At 41.5% G+C, this 20,282-nt stretch overlaps 2 protein-coding genes across 6 annotated transcripts in view; both read right to left on the bottom strand.

Annotated features, from left to right (window-relative positions):
• Positions 1 to 1,788, bottom strand: part of bmpr1bb (bone morphogenetic protein receptor, type IBb) — a 54,559-nt gene extending 52,771 nt beyond the window's left edge. Inside the window, exon 1 of the mRNA XM_061060998.1 lies at positions 1,646 to 1,788. The gene's annotated coding sequence lies outside the window, so the exon portion shown is untranslated. The remainder of the gene's footprint in view (positions 1 to 1,645) is intronic.
• Positions 1,789 to 3,031: 1,243 nt separating this feature from the next.
• pdlim5b (PDZ and LIM domain 5b) overlaps positions 3,032 to 20,282 on the bottom strand; it is a 38,558-nt gene continuing 21,307 nt past the window's right edge. For 2 of the 5 annotated variants that reach the window (XM_061062130.1, XM_061062129.1), the window contains exons 4-13: positions 15,111 to 15,144; positions 14,261 to 14,781; positions 10,832 to 10,986; positions 9,622 to 9,649; positions 6,868 to 7,031; positions 4,601 to 4,781; positions 4,281 to 4,461; positions 3,779 to 3,899; positions 3,570 to 3,685; positions 3,032 to 3,457 (exon numbers count right to left, since the gene is read on the bottom strand). In XM_061062130.1, the coding sequence (XP_060918113.1) occupies positions 3,368 to 3,457; positions 3,570 to 3,685; positions 3,779 to 3,899; positions 4,281 to 4,461; positions 4,601 to 4,781; positions 6,868 to 7,031; positions 9,622 to 9,649; positions 10,832 to 10,986; positions 14,261 to 14,781; positions 15,111 to 15,144 (1,591 nt within the window). In that variant the 3' untranslated portion in view covers positions 3,032 to 3,367. Of the gene's footprint in view, positions 3,458 to 3,569; positions 3,686 to 3,778; positions 3,900 to 4,280; positions 4,462 to 4,600; positions 4,782 to 6,867; positions 7,032 to 9,621; positions 9,650 to 10,831; positions 10,987 to 11,288; positions 11,316 to 11,464; positions 11,486 to 12,469; positions 12,493 to 14,260; positions 14,782 to 15,110; positions 15,145 to 20,282 lie in introns of all 5 variants that reach the window. The other 3 variants (XM_061062133.1, XM_061062131.1, XM_061062134.1) reach the window with 3 other exon arrangements.

Genomic DNA, 20,282 nt, shown 5'->3' with positions numbered 1-20,282 from the left:
GAACACACAAATCATCTTTCACAGACAAACACTTTAAGTGCTGTTCAGGTTCACATTTATCTGCAGAACTATTAGCCAACGTTACACTGTGTAGTGCGTACAGACCTCTTTAATAGGACTCCATCATCTCACAGGTATTTTTAAAAAACACGTCTGTCTTTATATGGCACCACAAATGGCCCGTAAATGTAGATGAACGTCGGTAGGTTTCTGCAACACACACTTACACACTTCGTGTCAGCCATCAGTGCCAGGGAGATCAACAAGCAGAAACACTTGAAGCCTGAGTCTGTGGTAGACCACAAAACGTGCCTTGCCATGCACCGTAACATGCCACGCCATCCTCATCGTGTCAGCCTAATGACGGGCGTTCCTCCTGACAGGGGCAGAGCCGGGGCAAAGACTGGGTGGTGGGTAGAGGTTAGATCACTCACTGTGTTCAATATTACCCCAAAAACAGTCACTCAGCTCTGCCTCAATAAGCTGTTCTGTCCTGCACAGAGCTTTGAGGTTGTTGGTGCATTTCAAGACAAGACCACAGACACACAGTACAAAGTGCAGCCTGCTGTGCACAGCTCCTCTGGCCTGATGCTGATGTAAACATCAGGAGCTGAGCGATGTCACACACAGCAGCTCTGCTTCACATCGCTCAGTGATCAGCTGCAGGGCATAGAGAGGTTTTGTGTCAGCAATCAACAGTCAAAGATTGCCATTTGACCCAACGCCTATACACCCACTGGTGATGGAATCTTTAGCTCAATGCCAGACATTAACAAACACAGTGGGTGTACAAAATTGTAACAGAATCCCACATCCCACTGCACTGTTTGAAACTTTTGAATCAAAATTGGCAACAGAGTAGCCTACACATCTCAAATCAAATAATTATAATAAACAGTGATTTAAAGTTCAATATTGACCCTGAGACTACAGGATGCAACTTGCACAAAATCTCGTCTATAAATGTCCTTTAAGGGCTTTTTTTTGTAATATCAAAATGACAGCATTTAGGCCATATACAGTATGGCTTTAAATATTAATAGGAAACAACACAAAAAATGAAATTTGAACATCTAGCCTATAATAGAAGAGAAATGATGAGAAATTTGCTCGAAATCATCTAATAGGCCTTTGAGATTACAATGGTTTTTTTAGCCAACATATCAATTTCCCATAGCCATAATAAGGCAAGAAACGCCCAAAGAGTCGATTAGATGAGCAAATATTAAATGCCCCTTATTTTAACGCAATTAAGAAGCGGTGTCCTCCGTCAGATCAGATATTAAGATTGCACTAAACGGCGATCACTGCACCAATTACCGATAAGCATCATCTTCATAACTCTCATCATCACACACTCCGCCAATAATAACAACACTGCCGGAGATCCCGCTGGTCGCCTGCAGCTGCTGTCAGCATCAAACTCAGCACAGGGAGAAAATAAAGCACTTTAGTTCGACTGTCTCTGAACGGCGGCAGTGAAAACAAAACTACGAAAGCCTCTGGTTTTACAAAAGGAGAGCTTCACATTCAAAACATAGCGACACCAATGCTGCAGCAGCTCACACGGTGTTCCGACACACACACACACACACACACACACACACACACCTATACTGTGGGTTTTAAGGTAAAGTATCCTCACCGTGTCCTTTTCGCTTTCAAACGGCTCCACGAGATTCAAGTTAGCGATGAGCTCAACTCTCCGGTGGTCTTTTAAAATTGGCGTGCGTCCCCTCTATCTTGTGGATACACTTTCCCGAGTGTCCCATGCACGCGTTATTTAGAGGCTTGTTTAAGGGAGAAATCGTCTCGCGCACAGCTCCCCCCTATGACGTCTTGGAGAACTGCACGAGGCAGCTCACCTGGAACTCCAGGTACACTTTTCTACTAACGTACACGCAAAAAAAAAAGGACATTTAATTATCTGTCTGCTGTTAGCAACTCCTTAACAATTGTAATACCTACAGAATTGTTGTCAAATAAAAAACCTCGTGACCGCCTGCCGTGTGTGGGTGTTGCTTCCCTCCTGCCCCAGTGGAGTTGTGTTCTTTCCCTCTTACTCCAGTGTGAGAGGCAGCTCATGCTGGTGCCTGCCTGCCTGCCTGCCTTCTGAATAATTACTGTCAAAACTAGAGATTTATAACACACATTACATGCATCACCTCTTAGCTGCAATGCATTGTATGTATTGACAAACACATAAAAAGTACATTTGCAAAACACAAACAAGGCATTAGAAAAAGAGGAAGAGTCACTTTTCAAAGTTTCAGCCACTTATAATAAATTGAGATGGTGTTGAAAAAGCCAAAGAACACACTCAGGAACTTTCATCCAATGTTGAACCCTTTTATTGAAATGAGAGTAAGGAGATTGGTGGTGTTGTTTTTATGCAGTAACCAATGAGGGATCGATTGCAGAAGTACAAACATACATGAGGGTTATTTCTCTAATGAAAGAGATAATGTAGAACAGAAAACTGAAATATATATTAACATTATTTTTGTTAATTGAACACATTTCATGAAACATAAAAAGAAGTACACATACAAACAAAAACAAAGTCAAAAACAACAAGATGCACCCTGGTGGATATAAAATCAAGTTAGCACAATGGAGGGCTACAGATCTATCAAAATGGAATTCAAATTATATTAATTCAAAGGCCTGGAAGTAGTCGAATAAAGAGGATTCATGTCTCCTTATAAACCATTTTGCCCCTGAATTAAAGTTATTACAAAATATACAAATAAATGACCAAACATTGATCTTTTATTCACCTGTTTTTTCTTGCATAGAATTGTTATGCAATAACAATACAACGTGATCTGTGCAGTGTCTCAGTAACACACTGCTGTACACACAGGAAACAATAAAAAGAATAGTAGGATTAAAATATCCCATTTTCTTCTTTAGTCCAGAGGACTTTTTTTTTGCCCCAGCGCATACTTACTGAGCAATCCTTGCCTTCAAATAAATATTTACCTTATTGTTAAATAATCCTAATTTCTTTACCTTTCACGTATTAATGTTTTTATCCTAATACTGTCTGTGGCTCCTGAGGCCCTCAGTAGGTCGTTGCAGTGAACTATCTTGTACTGTGTGACGCAAAAGGGCTTAAGTCACCTCAGGCCTCGTAAAAAGCTGAGCACTAATTATTCATTTGGGGGAACAAAACCTCTGGCGCAGATACTTATCTAGCAGCGTACTCCTGCATACTGTATGACAACAATGTTAAAGCAAAGATAAAGCTTATAGTGGAACCTCTTACCCAATGTTACCAGAATACAAAGTTTGAATTCAGAAACTATCTTACTGATCTATACACTGCTGTAAACCCTTCCCCATCGCTGTTCATGGCAGCAGGTCAGATGTTGACAGTGTGAGCATGTTTCTTGCACAGAGCCTTGTCTTTCTTGGAGAAGAATGCCTGACCTTCGAGACTAGTGGAGCAGACCTGTGGGGAGAGACAAAGACATTCAAAGCATTGTTGTTATTCCCACTGTAGCCTCTTGTGTAGAGATCCAGCGTGTGTTGTGTCGGTGAGTTACACCGTCTCCTGGACCTACCGCGCACACGAAGCAGGTGTCATGCCAGGTGAATCCTAAAGCCTCCAGGAACTTATCCCCCGCCTCGATGGGGAAGTCACAGCCGTGGCAGTTGGTCCCGAACAGCCTGTAGTAGTCTAGGTGAACAGAAAAATCACAAAATGCATTCTTTCTGCACGCATTCAGTTATCTACAACACGTGACTGCTTGTCATCAGCTTGCATCTGTACCTTGTTCACAGTACGGCTGTCCGTCCTCCATGTGGAACATGTTGCCTTTGATTGGCTGGTAGCAGGCGGCACAGACAAAACAGGACACGTGCCAGGTCTGTTTCAGAGCATTCATAACCTCCTGCAGAGAAAAAACAAACAAACATGAGGAACAGTGTGTTGAAGTTATTTTTTTTTTTTACATTGTCTTCAAATTATCCATCAAATCATTTAAAGACAATTAAAGATGCACTGTAGATGTAGTTGAACTCCAGATGGATTTTGTGATAAGCTTAGGAAATGAGTAAAACTTTCTTTGTCTCTGAGTGTGTTTTAAACTGCATTTCCCAATGATCCCTCTGCATCACTGACACGACTACTTTGCACTGCCATCATGGGTCAAGCAGCTAGTTGGATCTTTATTTCTTTAAGTGACGGAGGCAGCGGGTGATGTCAGTAGCATTAAGTCCAAGTTAACCATAAGAAAACACAGAAACAATTACCTCCACCTGCACAAACTCACCCCCAGAATCTTCTGGTTGCAGCAGCCACAGGTGGGAGCGAAGAACTGCTCGTAGCAGTTTGCACAGTACACCTGGCCTTTCTCCTCCACAAAGCCGTGTTCTACCAGGGAGGAATGGCAGTGATCACAGTTGAACTCCTCAGGGTGCCACGACATGCCCATGGCCACGAGGAAAGGCCCCCTGGTGAAATTAGACAAGGGACAGAGGGTGTGAGGAAATTCATTTGAATTTAGTGCACCAATTACACATTTTGTGTAGTGTCAATAGAATTTTCCAGTCTTCTATTTTTGGAAACATAGTTTTTTCTGATGTTTGTTACCTGATGACACTGTTGCACTTGTTGCACATCGGGGTGCGGGTGCCAGCTGGGATGTGCTCCGCCCGCTGCACCAGAGAGTTGAGGTCCTGTGGGTGTGGCTGTGGGGTGGGACGGTCTGGACCTTTAGGAGTCAGGTTAGTAACTTTGCCGAATGAAGGAACTGCTCCACCCTTAGGAAAACCTGAACAAGCAGGAAGGAAAATAATTGGGATGGAAGCTTGCCCCATGCGACTGAATTAGATGAAGCTGTACACAAGATGTACTTTTTTTTTTTTTTTTTTAAATATAATGAAGAATAGAGCAGACTAAAAATCCAAACACTGGGTCGCTACTTTGTCATTTCTTTGCATTACCTTGAAGAACAAATGCACACAGTTTAGATGTGTGTTCTCAGATAATTAATGGGAACAACCCAGTGATCTCTAACCTCCATGCCTGAAGCATTACTCGGCTGAGAGGGTCAAATCCACCCCACCTCACCTCACCCCACCCAGCCCAGACAAGGGATCAATTTTTCTCACTGAGGGGGAACAACACGTTCCCAGAGTCAGAGGAGACACCTGCAAAAATAACCCCCCCTCCTCTCATCTCCAAACACACAGAGAGGATGCACAGTGTCTCATTCTTTTTCACAGCATTAAGACACATCCAGGACGGTGGGTCAGCGCTATCCGCCCTTAGAGGGAGTGCTCGGGGGTAAAGGCATCGGGGACAGAGACACTATTGATAGAAAGAACTGTTATCAAAGACTCTGGAGGTCAAAGGACAAGTGCTCCCTAAATTTCCTTGAAACGGAGCAAACGGACTGAATAAACAGGAGCGGGGATGTGAGAAGACTGAGAGGGGGTTAAAGACTTAAGAGGGAGACTATAAAGAGTAAGTGTGGTGGTACTTTTATGATTGATTTGAAGGGCTGCTCTTTTTATAAACACCATTAACCACTTCTCAGTGGCACAGTGAAATATGATACACATTTAGGTTCATCAGAGGAGAGTGTAGACATAAGATATAAAATATAAATCGTACAGATCAAGAAGATATCCTGTTGTGATAAAATAGTACCATTATTCTGTTTTTAGGTCTACTAAAAGTAGTTTTTTCTGCAGTGTAATGAATGCTGTATTGCTGCAGAGACTTACACTGGAGTCAAACTATTTTGCACTCTATGAGCTTATCTGTGTAAAAGCTGTGCGCAGTGAGCTGGATTTCAACAAGCTGTCACTTTAAAAATGAATCTTTTGGCGAGAGCAAAGACGGAGGGCTGAGCCACATTAAATAGGGGAGAGAGTGACACAAACATTTGTCACTGCCGTCTCCCTGTATGAGGAAGATAAGAAGAAAAAAAAAAAGTCAGCTTGAGAAGACGTCCAAACTGAATCACAGCTGGACTGAAAACCTCTGTTCTGTCGCTCTGAATACAGACACACAGGGCTGGAAAGCGATGCAACGGAGTCAGAATGAAAACCTCGATTACAGCCCCCAATTTTAAAATTGTAACATCTTTAAAATCGTTCTTCCAGCAACTTGCAAAGTCTGGATTTCTTAATTTCTTGCTTTAGGAGGACTTGCTTTTAAAAGGCATAAGTGATTAGTTCATTTCAATAATTTTAAAGATCACGCTGCACATTCCACACATAGCCACTATGAGATTCGTGCTTGTTTGCTCAGACTGAAGTATGTGTTAATCTGATAAATAACAGAGCTCACAGTGAGCTAACTGTGGTCTCCCCCGCTCTCGCCCTGTGGTACCTTTCAGCAGGCCGTTCTTAAAGGGCCTTCTGGGAAATCTGCAGGGCACATAGTGCATCTGTTCATGTATGAGTGCATACTTGTGTCTAAGTATTGCTAATAATGACCCCTGACTGATGCCTTTCAGCAAATATTTACCCTGACCACCTCGAGGTCTCGTGGCAGGGACGGCTGTATTTAAAGAGCTGCTTTCACACAAATTTAAATGCATAATTCTCATTTTCACAATCTATTTAACTGAGGGGATCTCAGGGAAAAGCCAATAATCTGAGCTCATTAACCGAATACCTCTGGTTTTTATGGCGCTCATAATCTTAAATGGCTTAGTGTCAGGCGTTAAAGCTGCAATAAATGTCAAAGCTGAGCAGTCGTGATTTAAAGGCGCAAGGCTGCCCTCTGTGGGCTGAAATAAGCAACTACATTGAATAAATTGTGTATACCAGAAGGTGAGCCCTAAAACCTTTAAGGGGCAGTGAAATAACTGAAGTAAGGAAAAGTTTGTGAGTGTGTTAGTGTACCTGTTGGACCCCCGGGCTGGTAGGAAGGCTTGTTCTGGGCCGCCGGGCTTTTGTACGAGGATGCAGGGATGAAGCTGCCGTTTTTGGGTGCTGCGGCAGATTTGGAAAATGTTTTTGCTGCAGGCGAGGTGTGCACAGCTGGAGCAGTGATGTCAACTGCCTCACTAGGAAACACATATACACATTTCATTAAGATAACAACGAAGACAAACTTCTGTTTGCACTCCTTACAGTCACAGCTCTTACCACCTCTCTTTTTCTTTTGACCTTTTTTTGTTGGACTTTTTCTCACAATTTATAAAACAAATTTTTACAAAGTACAAAGTGTGGCAGATGTCAAGAATGGGACTTTGCAAACAATCAAATTGAACCTCGATTTGCAGACCAACGCTTAATGAGGTTCTTGCTTTGCAGGTTTACGTTTGGATTCTGTTGGTGGAAATCTCAGTGACACGTGCAAATAATCAAGACAATTATGGGGCACTCTCTCTCTCTCCATAAAGGAAATGCGCTGCTGCCCACTGTCCAGAAGGTTTTCAATTACTGACATAAGGTAACAATCCAGGCAGTGATTCCATAGTATCTACTGTACATGAAGCGCACTCTACATTTATTGTAACAGAGGACTGCTGGTGTTTTTTAGCATCGGCTTCTGCTTTTATTCTCCTTCAAGAGCTTCTTTTTTTCTTTTAATTGTGTAGCAGAGCCACAAAAAAAGTTTGTAGAAAATGAGAAGCATAAATCTTCCCCAACAAACATTGATGATGATGATGTGAGAAAAGAACAAGAGGCAAACTATACCAATGAGTTATGTTTGTGATTAGAGACCTACAATAAACACGTTTGGGCTCAATGATCAAATAAGTCAACTTCAGGCATCTTTTAAAAACTCAACCTTTCTTCCTGGAGAAATAATTTACTGGGCGGATAAACTGTATCATAGAACAGTAGTTCCCAAAGTGGGGGTGGCGGGCCACCAAGTGGGGGCTCAAGAGATGCCTTCCAAAACAATACTAAAAGTTGAAAATCATACGAAATTTGTATATTTACCCATTATTGTAAACATATATACAACATAAGTTCGATTTTAAATAAACCATGTCGTAAAGTGTAATTAAAATAAAATAAATATGTAAAAAAAAACACTTAAAAGTAAGTTTGCACAACACAGCAACAATAAAGGTGTCTGCTGCTGTTTAAAGAAAAAGATAGAAACACCTGTGATTCAGATAGACCTATTGCCGTGGGCGTGGCTCTGCGCTATGTCATATGCCTTTATCACCTTCTGGGACAGTGGGGGGGTCCCGAGTCTATGGCACCCTTATTATGGGGATCACAAGCTAAAAAGTTTGGGGACCCCTGTCATAGACCTTCACTTTCTACACATTTTTCTATGGACAATTTTTCTTTTTTTATGCCAGAAGAAAAAAGCGAAGCAGAGGAGAAAGGAAGGAGCATAGACAGGAAATCAAGAAAAGTTTATTGAAGTGAAACAATCAGAAGCGGACAAATTAAACCGCTTTGGTTAGTGAGAAAAAAGAGGAAAAACGAAACACAGATGTTTAAGATCAGGGAAAGTATACAGAGGAAAAGAAGGCTGAGGTGTAAACACTGAACTACAGGAGCGTACATATCAAAGCACAAATCCCTCTTAATTACATGCATGCTTTTACATTTTAAAATAGAACAACTTAAATCCAGATAATATTCATGTTCACAACAGGTTGACTGCCTGGATATCTGCAAAAACCATCCTCTTGTTTAGCTTTTGTTGTTTAAAGTTTGAAATCAGTATGTTGACTTTTTATTTTATAGCGTTCCAAATGATTCATTGAAGTAAAATATTGGTCGAAAATAAAATAAATTAAACATTAAACAGGACAAATAAAACCTTGCCAACTACACATTTAGCAGCCGTGCTGAAACACCGTGATGCCGATCTCTCAGCTTGTTGTACTGCTGTCCTATGACTTCTGGGTCCAGTTTGTTCGCTCTGATTATCCCCCCAAAAGACAGGATGAAAGGAGAACACAGAGAAAAGGGGAGAAAAAGGAGAGAGTTGGAAGGTTACAGAAAAGTCTGAACAGAAGAAATAGCACTAGTAGAGACGAAAAGAAAATGAGATACTTCTTATTGCAGATGTGTATTAAATTGTAACCCAAGACAGATGTTTCATATCTACTCTCTTATAGGAAGAATACACAGACACAAACTCTCACTAACACAAGAAGAGTAGGAATCCCCTCCTGGCAGAACTGCTATTACCCACAATACCACTTAATTACCCAGAGTTTCCAGTGAGTGACACGCTGATTGGTCTGGGCTGTGGTTCGGAGCAGGGTAAAACTGTGTTTACTGCAGATTAAATCGACTTAAGACTGAGTGTAGTTGTAGAAATCACAGCCTATGTTAAGTCTGAAGTGGTTTCCTCTCAACCATCTCAGTTTTCAAGCACTCTCCGTGTGGTTTTTCATATTAAGCCTTTAATCAAGCATGATACTGTGGGAGCACAAGATCAGGAAATCGTGGTTTATTGAATTAGAGGCTCCCTGACACGCCTTCATGACAACTCTGAGGCAAATTCTGAGTTTGATTAAGAAGTTACAGCAACAGTAACAACATGTATGTTTTACCAGGGTTTTTTTTTCAAGTATCACAGACGAATGAAACCCAGAGAAAGAGAGAGAGAGAGAGGATGAAAACTCACAAACACACACCAGAATTGATCATATCAAAAAACCACCAACCACTTACTTCTTCCCACTGTTTTCTGGAACTTGTTCTGCAACAATGAAGGGAAAAAAAGAAAGACATTAAAAAATATGACATTAAAAAACAATGCTTCTCTTTATTGCGCCACATTTGGTTAATCCTGTCATAGCAAGCACTGCATGAATGTGCGGCTGCCATCCCTTCAAGCAAGACCAAGATGGGACTTCCTGGACTTATCCCCCCCCCCCCACCCCCCCACCCCCCCACCCCTCCCTCAAAATTGTTCACAGCTGCAGAAACACAACGACAGACTGGATTCACATCAAATGTTTGAGGATCATCAAATACTTTCCTCACCAGTCTCTAACAATATTCAACGAAGAGAAAGAAAGAAAGAAGGCAGTATCTCATCTTACTTCATTTTAATAAATGGAACTCTGTAAATGTCATTTTATATCAGTTAATGAGATGCTCACACACACATGGAAGGAAGCCCAAAGCCACAGTCTACTCGTATAACCATCAATGTCACTTTTGGTCAAAAAAGTAATATCAGAGATATATTAAATCAAACAGTGATGAAAGATTTGTATAATACTCTGACGACAGGGAGTCTTGTCAGTTATCTTTTAAAAAAAAAAAATCAGAAATAGAAGGAGGAACATAGATAAACTCTTTCAAAAGCTCCTGAGGAACTCTCAGGTTTTTTTGATTTGGCGCCTCTTGTAGACAAAGTGAGACTTTCTATCTATGTACTGATCTTATCCTGTACATGTGTGATTAGTGTTTTCTTATAAACTCGTCCTCGTTTATTCTAAATATTGAACTCACAATGAATCTTCCGTATGTAAATATGTTGATGTCTGTTTCGGCAGTATGTTGTTAATCGCCCTGTCAGACACCTACAGGGTTGACAACAACTGTATACAAATCAATGTTCTCACTGATGGCCTTGTTTGCTCATGCTGTTCATGATGAGGTATCAGTGTTAATTTTATATCAGTATTAAGATTATATCTCACAAATGAAAACCCTTCACTTTGATCCCTTGGAATAGGAACATAACAGAATATCCCATGTGCAGCCAACATGAAGATCTTAAATGACATGACAGTAATACCAGCAATGCTTAATTACAATCAAATAATTACTAAAGATAAACACATTTCAGCCAGTTTCAACACTAAAAAAATAAATGTCTGTAAGCAGAGTGGTAGTCTTTAAAAACAAGTAAACAGAGGTTGGTACACACCATTTTCAGTGCCGGTGAGCTGGGCCAGAATACGGAAGGAGCGGGACTGGGAGGTGCCGGTTCTCGGGTGCCAGTCCTCCGTGTCCTCAATCAGACGCTTCTTGCTGGAATCACTGAGTGGGGACGTGTGATTCTCAGGGTCCTCAAATGGTTTCCTACAGACAGATCAGCCAAATACATATAAGGTTAATGACATGGAAGCATCTGTGTTTAAAGGAAGTATTTCAAAGATCCCCACTGACACAAACAACATGAGGTTATCACATATTTAGATATTAGTTGAACCCAACCTAAATCACAAGACATAAATGCTCCAGTTTTAGCCACACGCAAAGTGACATTTATAGAAACAACCAGCACACGCAGCACAAATATAGTGCTATGCAATTAGTGATCTACATTGGAAAAAATGGGTGTGGCTTAGTATGACCTTACTAATTACATATATCACAGTTACCTCCTAGGTCTAGTTGGAGGTGGGGTTCTGCAGGCGAGCATTGAGAAGATGAAGAAAAACACACAAAGGCAAAACAAGAGTCATAAATACTAAAGTTATATATAGTGCAGTGTATACAGCAAGATACTGTGCTGTTTATATGGGAAAGTTACAATACTGGTCTGACCTATACTTACTTAGGACTTCTCTGAGGCTCACTATTCAAAGGGAAAACCACAGAAGATGTCAGCAAAGCAATCAGTCTAAATGTAATTCCCTTAAAAATGGGCTTATGAAATATATTTTTTCAAAGGTTAAAGCAATTAGATTTTTATTTCCCAAAGGAGTGAAATTAATCACGGACTCCTTAGTGAGGTTACAGACGCATGTGACAGTTACCACATGTCACCACAAGGTGGTAGTAATGTGTTGAAGTTAAATGATCTGTTTTTTTTATTCCAAAAACGATTTGAAGGCACTTTAGAATGCAATAATATTTATGTGAAGTGTTTACATGCACTGTTTAGTTCAAGGGCTGTTTAAAACCATGAGTCAGTCTTGATGTCAAAAATCCCAAGTGTGCGCAATTTCTGTCCTCTGTGTGTGTGTGTGTGTGTGTGTGTGTGTGTGTGTGTGTGTGTGTGTGTGTGTGTGTGTGTGTGTGTGTCAGGTGAGTGGATGTGAAGGATGATGAAAGGCAGCACAAGTCAGGCTATTAGCCAAAGCGGAATAAACTCAGTGGTGGATTTTCTTGCTTTGAGTAAATATACCGGCAGCAGCAGCAGCAGGTGGAGCTGCACAGATGCAGAGCTGCACAGATGCAGAGCTGCACAGATGCAGAGCTGCGTGACATTAGCAGCCGTCTGCGCTGACAGGCTCGGCTGCATCACATGTAAATACAGTACGGGCTAGCACAGAGCCGAACACTGTAGCGGAAAAATGAATGAGCTGTGTGATCTGACCCCCAGTGGGTGTCCTGCGGTGTCTCAGAGATGGGATTATTTACGGGTGTTTGCATGGCTCTTGAAATGAGCATGTACAGTGAGCGGATGAGCACGATTGTGAGGTCTGTGAGTGGTTAGCTCAAAGAGGTGCACGCATGCCTTTGGTAATCATAAACCAGAGAGATGTGAGGGCTGTAATCACATCCTGCATAGTTAGAAAGCTACTGCAGATCATATATTATCATTCTCAGCACTAACTTGGTGTCTGTCTCTCCTTCCTCCTGTTGGCAAAAGAAAGGGGGTAGAAGGAAAAGGGTTGAAGCCAAGAAAGAGCATGAATAGACCACTTTTTTGAGATACAGAAAGTAGTCCCAACAAATGGCATCTAAATGAAAGGCCCTTCTGAGAAAATGTGCATAGGAAGGAAACCACAGACAGAACACTCAAAGAAAGACATGCAGGTCAGGAACAAAAAAAAAAAAAAACATGCTGCAACAAATACACTCTACCTCTGAGCTGGCAGTCCAAGATATAGGGCGACAGAAAGTTTGCAAGGAAAGCACATTTAAACACACAAATCATTAAAAGTCATTAAAACGGATCAGTGACCTATTTTTGTCAGGTGAACAAGAGACAAGAATGAAAGTCAAATCACTTAAACATGTCTCAAAGCCCTGCAACCCAATCAGTGAGCCAAATCCCTGCTGAAGAAGCTCAGTCTGGCCAAACGTAGCTCTGTCCCCGGTCCCTGAAAGACCAGATCTGCCAGGATTCTGGCTAATTAGAAACAGGTTTTTACAGCAGCAGTGCCTGTTGGACAGACTGTGTGTTTGGCAGTGCAGCAAAGCCCACTGGCGATTATAGATAGGCAGGCAGTAGCATCAGTTAGCATGTTGTCTAGACTCTGTTCCCTTTCTACTTGCCCTGTGGAAGATTTGAACAAGATGTGCAGCATGCCTGGGATTTTCCTTGTGTGCAGCTGTGTGAAAACATGCATGATGGGCTGAAATGAGGCATTAAGAGGGGCAGAGTGGGATATTCTATTTTCTTTATTAAATTAAATGTATGGTTGGAAAGCTAACAAGTTCATTGATGTGTGAACCACAGCTTCCTCTCTGCCTGAAGCAGAGCATGCACATATGATACGGTATACAAAAGTTTTCTCTGACTAATATGATTTGACAAGAAGCACTCCAAAAGTGCTGAAACAGTGTGGAATGTGTATCATAATTCTCTGGTCTCTCAGAATCGCACGGGCAAACAAAACAGCTGTGAGACACAACAGACACCTTTTTACGGGTTGTATGACACGTGGTAACAGATCAATGTAAATAATACAAAGAACTGTTTTGTTCAAACCAAGCCGCAATCTCCAGTGTAAAACACAAGGCAATGCAGCAGTGAAAAAAACTGCAGTTCCTCTAGTGTCCACATGAGGCTTCCTCCAAAAGCTAAGGCCCATTAGCCCATTAGAGCCCTTATTAAGAGGCCCATTTTTACAGCAGTAATAATCATGTTTACAGTCTGGTTCAAAAATGGTTCAGGTCTTTATAGCTTATTTATTTACCGGAAGTTAGCTGGAGTCAACATTTCCACCATTGTTAAGCTTCATGACACCACTTCAGAAACCAATGGGTGATGTCACTGAAACTGCGTCCAGGTTTTATACAGTCCAAATCTGAAACGTTTAGATGGCTCAAATGTGACAAATGGGCAGACATTGGTTTTAAAAATATGACTCGGCGACAGTCTAGTGCCAGTCAAGTTGTGGTCGTTGCTTATTCATCTTTCCTACAATAATCCGCCTGTAAAATCAATATCACGCGGCAGGTCATGCTGTTGAACTGCAGGTTGGCACGGCGGTACTTACCTTCGTTTTAAAGCCACAGGCCAACCTCGAGGGGGACACTGCTTAATAATTTGCACTTACACCAACATGAACGGTGATGAGTGGTACACTGAGATCCATACACTGTGTTTTTTTCTGGATAAACTATGGACCACGTAAGAGAAAACATCTAGTAAGTGGGTTTGATGAAAGGTACCTACCCATTGAAGTTTTCCGACAGCCCCTGGCTCTCCAAAAGACCCCGTCTCTGCCCAATAGCCACCTCACAAGCATTGTTGCTGGAGTACAGGTTGATTGGGGTGTTATAGACGGAGGGCTGTGGGACATTAGGATGGGAAGGGGGGGCTGTCACTCTGGCTGGAGAGGAGGAGTTAGATGAGGAGGAAGAGGAGTATGGTGAGGTGAATGGGGAGCGGCCAGAGCTGGGCTTTGGGACTAAGCTGGCTGGAGTTGAGTCCGGGGGTGCCGGGCTCGACTTCAGCGGGAATGGAGGCTGTGGTTGAGAAGGGGCAGCTGGTGTAAAAGCGGATGATGCAGAGGGGATGGTGGCTACTTTGGGAGCGTCTGGGATGGGAGAAGCAGTGACTGCCCTACTGCCAGCACCAAAAGGCCTGGCAGTCTTGTTGTAAGCAGGACTGGGCGAACTGGATGGCCTGGTGTATGTGGTGCTCGGTGCGAGGTGAGTGATCGGGACAGGCTTTATGATTTCTTGAGGTTCGTCCTGGATAGAAAGTGGAGACCCAGAGCATGCACACACAACAAATCCACAATCAACTCATGCATAAGAACAAGCATTTCCAAAAAAAGCACTGCACAACAATCAGAATCAAACTTTGTCTTCAAGATGAATGCAATTCATGCTAAGAGTGCTTTAAAATGTGTATTCTCATACAGTGTGCATGCCAAACCAATCTGGGTTCTGACATTGTCTCAGAAGGGCAAAAGAACATGCTATTTTCTATAAAATGGTGTAATAATCTTATGCAAATGAAATTCAGGTGAACTTAAATAGATATATATAATATGTTATGTGAATATTTTGCTTCTTACCCGAGGGACTCCATTTTTAGGGGCACTGGAGGGTCTGTGAAGAAAGAAAGGAAATCATGAATAAACTGCACACACAACATTTTTTTAAAATGCTATAAAATGTGTAAAAACACATTTTATAGCAGGAAGAAGAATGCAAGAATGTTACGTGACAGCGTGAGGAAGGTCTGAGTTCCTACACATGAAAGAATACGACTGTTCTGAGAATAAAGCTTTTGGATTTACGCAGAAAGACTTTAATTATTCTAAGTGGTCTGATAGGGCAACATGTTAGAGATGATGAAACTGTGTTTCGTGTAGATATGTCCTCTGGGACAAGCATTTAACTCTATCATTTTGTTTAAGAAATATGTTTTATTCACAGATGATTTAAAAAAATTTATGTCAGTATCTCAGATGTCAGAGCATTTATAAAACATCCACATGGGGGAATTTTCAAAATAAAAAAAGCCTTATTGGCTTATAAATATTTAAAATAAAGTAACAAATCAATAGTAAGGTTCAAGCTTTGGACCTTGGCTTGCATTGCAAACTGAAATACTTGGGAACAAATGGCAACCTGGAAAGCAGGAAATGTTCAAAGCTGTATTCTGTGGAAAATGGTTAACAATAATTATATGCAATTTGTGGCTAAGGTGCTCAAACATGCAAAACCACCACTATGTGTGAACTCACTCTACTTCATGGTGTGCGTCCACTTGCACACTGGTGTTGAGGTTTGTTGTATTTCTGATTTACACTTATGATTGAAGCAGCTGCCTCAGTTTGATCACCTATGGGACGGGGGGGCTGGTCTGTCTGTCTGTTCTCTTCAAATGGACAGAAACCAGCAAGGATCCTCACAACAACAAAAATATACCTTGATGTAAGACAAGGTCTTTGGTAATTTAGACGTCTTAAAACTATCCCATTGATAATGAATTAGTAAGATCTAGACAGATGCCTTTGTTGACAATGTGTGTCCTATATTTTGTCCAGACATGCAGACAATGCTTCCCTAATTACTCGTTAAATAAAACAACAAACACAAGAAAAAACCAGACAGTGAGTCAGCATGACTGGTTCTGGACCAGGAGCCCTGGCATGTCCTGCTGGTGTCCCTCTTTTCTCTGCCATATTAGGGAAACAATCAACAAACCGTCATGTATTTCCTCTCTGACTGGGCCTGGCACCCGTTTAATAAAAAGCCCCACCCTTCCACCAGATGTTGATGTAATCTGTGCCCATACTTCCATTTACAGTTTCCACTTAGCAGCTCATATAGACTATGCTTATTTTCCAATGTGCTTGTATTATTGGACATGCTTATGGAGCAGCAGCGCACTGTGCCAGGGAAAACAGTGAAAGGTCCAAAGATCAAACAGCACATTCCCTTACAAATGGTCTACAATGAGTCAGTGTGTGTCTGCCATCAGTGGACAGAGCTGGGTGGATCCACGCTCTATCTGTCTTTTCCCAGAGCAAAGTGAACAAACACTTGCTGGGGTGGTCCTGCTGACATCTGCTCAGCTCAGCCCCTCTGCGCTGTCCCGCTCCCTGCCGAGCTGGACCTACTTTTAATCTGTTGTGACAAAGAGACAAACACTGTGTGTGTGTGTGTGTGTGTGTGTGTGTGTGTGTGTGTGTGTGTGTGTGTGGGCCCATCGACGAAACATTTACTTTATGGGTGTCCATGTGTGAATGTACAAGGTAAATCTCAACTTAACTGGACATTCTCATTATACCAACTGGTCTGTTGCATCTAAATGGTGATAGGCAACAGTGTTTGACTTTAGAACCTTGAAACAAACTTGTGAATCCAAACATTTTCTTTCTTCATTTAGTGGATGGTTCAGAACATTTGACAGAGAAATGGCTGTGCAGTTACTGAGAGCATATTGTGTCTGTGTTTGTAGCAAATGGACCATTTCTGAAAACCTTTTCCTTTTCAGTGTCCCCGTCTTACTATTTTTATCAACATGCGTCATACTTAATGCTCAAATTCAAAGGGGGATGCATAGTGAGATAAATACACGTATGCATGTTGGGAGACAGTTAAAAAAGTTATGTTTATGTTGAAGAAGAGGGTTAAAGAGGAAAACTAAAGTTATATATATTTAGTCTATTATTCTTTAGTAGCACAACAATATAAACATTTGGGGAATCTGTCATCATTTGTATTTCATGTATCAACTCATTTTTTGTCCTCCATATTAAAAAGACTAAGTGCTCATTGAGAAAAGCAAAACAATATATGAATGCCCAAACTGAAGCTTATGCAGAATAGAACTGTGTTATCTATATACTATTAGTGATCTTTTTAGACGTCCTAGTGTCGTAGTAGTGAAGTGTCATTGAGCAAATATTAATCGCTAAATAATTTCCACAGTCTTACATTGATTTCTCCGCGGTTTAACGGCACTCTGGAAAGTCAAAGTGTTTGTATTGTGAACAGGTTCAGTAGCAAAGATAAATCCTGCTCCTGTTGAAGATACAGTCGTTGCTTTTCTCAACCCAGAACACACTTCATCTGGTTCCCCCTAATCCAATCGGGATGCCTTGGTTTATTACATTACGCTGATATCTGCAACATCTATTTATGAAGTGCGTGTTTAGACTGTAAACTTTGTAACAAAGATAAGAAGGTATGTGCCAGATATAATGCAATAAAATATCCTGATAGGAAAAGTATATTTGTAAGAGGGGAAAAAATGAAGCGTGGTTTTCATCAACACAGACTTGTACATGCACCCATTCTGTCACACACACACAAATAAGAGTAAGAGGAGGTTAACCAGAGCAAAAAAGCCGGAGGGAAAAGTGCACTGATGCATTTCCATCCTACCCCTGTCTCTTTAAGAGCCAAGAGAAACAGTGTGGCGTATGGCTTTTGACTGCATGATGGAGGGGCTGAAAGACACAGCTTTCTCACCACACACTCACACAAGTCTCACCAGCTTTACAGACAGGCATGTGTGCTTTTTTTCATTATGCTGCAAAGTAAGAGTAGCCTTAAATTACGCTGGAGGAATGTTCATTTCACAGCAAAACGTTGCATAGAAACATCTTGAATGATTTTCTGTCGTAACCGTCTGACTCCAAGCATCTGTCACGGCTTTATGATATCATTTTGACTTTCAACATTTGAATGCTGGTCTGGAGCCAGATTTGGGACAGTTAATAAATGACAGCATGATGATTGCAAGGAGTAGAATTTACACGAGTTTTGTTATTCCACAACCGAGTCAAGTCAGATCTGCCCTCTCGTGTTTAACTTCAGTGATACATGTTGAAGCTCAGTGGGAGACCTGGAAAACCAAATATATGTCTAAGTTTAACCACTGTGTGAAAATATTTAGCAAAGCATGGAGAAGAAGAAAAACAGGAAGGAGAAAAAACATAGGAAATAAAAACAACAAAAAAAGGTCCAACAGAGGGATGTGGAATAAGCGGGAGTGGAAAACAACTTTTCGCTCAGTTTTTCTGTGCAGCCGGCCTGTCCGCTCAGTGGCTAAACTCACAGCTTGCGTCTGGCTCAAAGCCTCTCCTGTTTCCCATGTTGCTCTACTCTTTACAGCTCCCTCATACATCAACAATAATGAGAATCTTAGAGGAGGGGATTGGGCTTTTAAGTGGAGCTCATGTAGACGTCTCTTAACACGGCGTAAGAACAGAATAAGGATATGGATTTAAAACAGTGACAGAGCTAACGATAACAGAAACACGGCTGCTATTTCCAGAGTGAACGCTAATTAACATTTAACTGGACGGGCCTGTTGCTGCTGTGAGTTGCCCGGATACGTCCCTAACATGGCCATAGCGCGTGCCTGATGTGTTTGCACACGTGTCAAGTACGGACTCTGTGCACTTGTCCATATCAGCAGTCACATGTTTAATGACAGAGGGTGTTCATACCAGTTGTTTCCATGTATCTTTTCATGCCACTCTCAGGAGACTCTCTGGTCCTTTGTGCTCAATCTTGGTGAGATAATTGTAGAATAAAGGTAAACCACGAGACAGGACAAAAGATATTCAGATTTGTATTTCATTGCTTTTGGGAGTCCAACCTCTAGAGCGAGGAATAGAGCCAGCGGGGGAGTGAAGCAGTTCTTCTTAAGGTTAGATCTCTGGACACAGAAACCGCAACAGAATAAACTGCAGTTCTACTTAAATTGTCTTTTAAATGCCGATTCCAAGTGTTGTGAAAACAAGCCCCCCCATCCTTTCTTTCTTTTTTTTTTTTTCTCCGACCGCCACACCACATCTGGCTAAGGCTGCCAGGAGTCCGAGGGGGCCTGTGGGTGATAGTGGATTGTCCTCTGCTTCACCCTGTTCAATGAGACCTGCTGGGTGTTCATTGACCATGTATGAGAATATCTGAAGATTTAACCTAAAGCCGCTTAGCTTAGTTGTGTAAAGCTGCTGTAATAAGCCTGGGTGCAAAAGACAAAAAAAAAAAAAAAAACATCAGTATCATAAACTGGAGAGCTTCAGTGGGACAGTCAAACAGGTATCTTTAACATGAGACTGCAGAAGAAGAAAAAAAGGCGGTTACATAACCCCGAAGAAGAAGAATTTTCCTGGAGCGAGACGATACCTTCATGTGTCACATTTTTTTATCATGCAATATCTACTGTTTATCTGGTGTTAATGACCTTTATATCTCCCAGAAATGCGTTCTATAATCTCCCCTATTTTCACAATGACATGGAAACATTCTAATGGTGTGCAGGCCAGCACAAATCTAGAGTAAAACATTAGAAAATGGTTTAAATTGCAGCGTTAGTGTCGATTGGCTTTGAGGTTTTGGAACCAGGTGCAGCCAGCCACGAGCCCTGGGGAGTGGAGTTTCATTGCGCTGCGCTGCATATTTCAATGACAATAAATAAACATCAATTATCATACTTTCCTAAGGAGACTTCCCACGGCCGGCTGGTGGAGCTGACTGTTGGCTGCTCGGCACCGTTCAGTCACGTAACAGCAGAACAAATAGTACCCATAAAATTCACTCGTTGTTGCTCGTCACACAAACAACAACTGCAAGTAGCCAACGATGTCAAAGTCACAGGACTACAACTCAGAAAGGAGTGGATTCAAACTACAAAAAGCATGTTTTTTTTGAGGTAAATGATTTTGTGTAAGTAAAAAAATACCCTTAATAAAGTAGAACTCACTCATTAAGGGCAACCACTT

Source organism: Labrus mixtus, chromosome 17 (genome assembly GCF_963584025.1).
Source record: "Labrus mixtus chromosome 17, fLabMix1.1, whole genome shotgun sequence".
Taxonomy (NCBI): domain Eukaryota; kingdom Metazoa; phylum Chordata; class Actinopteri; order Labriformes; family Labridae; genus Labrus; species Labrus mixtus.
The sequence above is the reverse complement of the archived record's forward strand: the minus strand, read 5'-3'. Positions and strand labels throughout refer to the sequence as shown.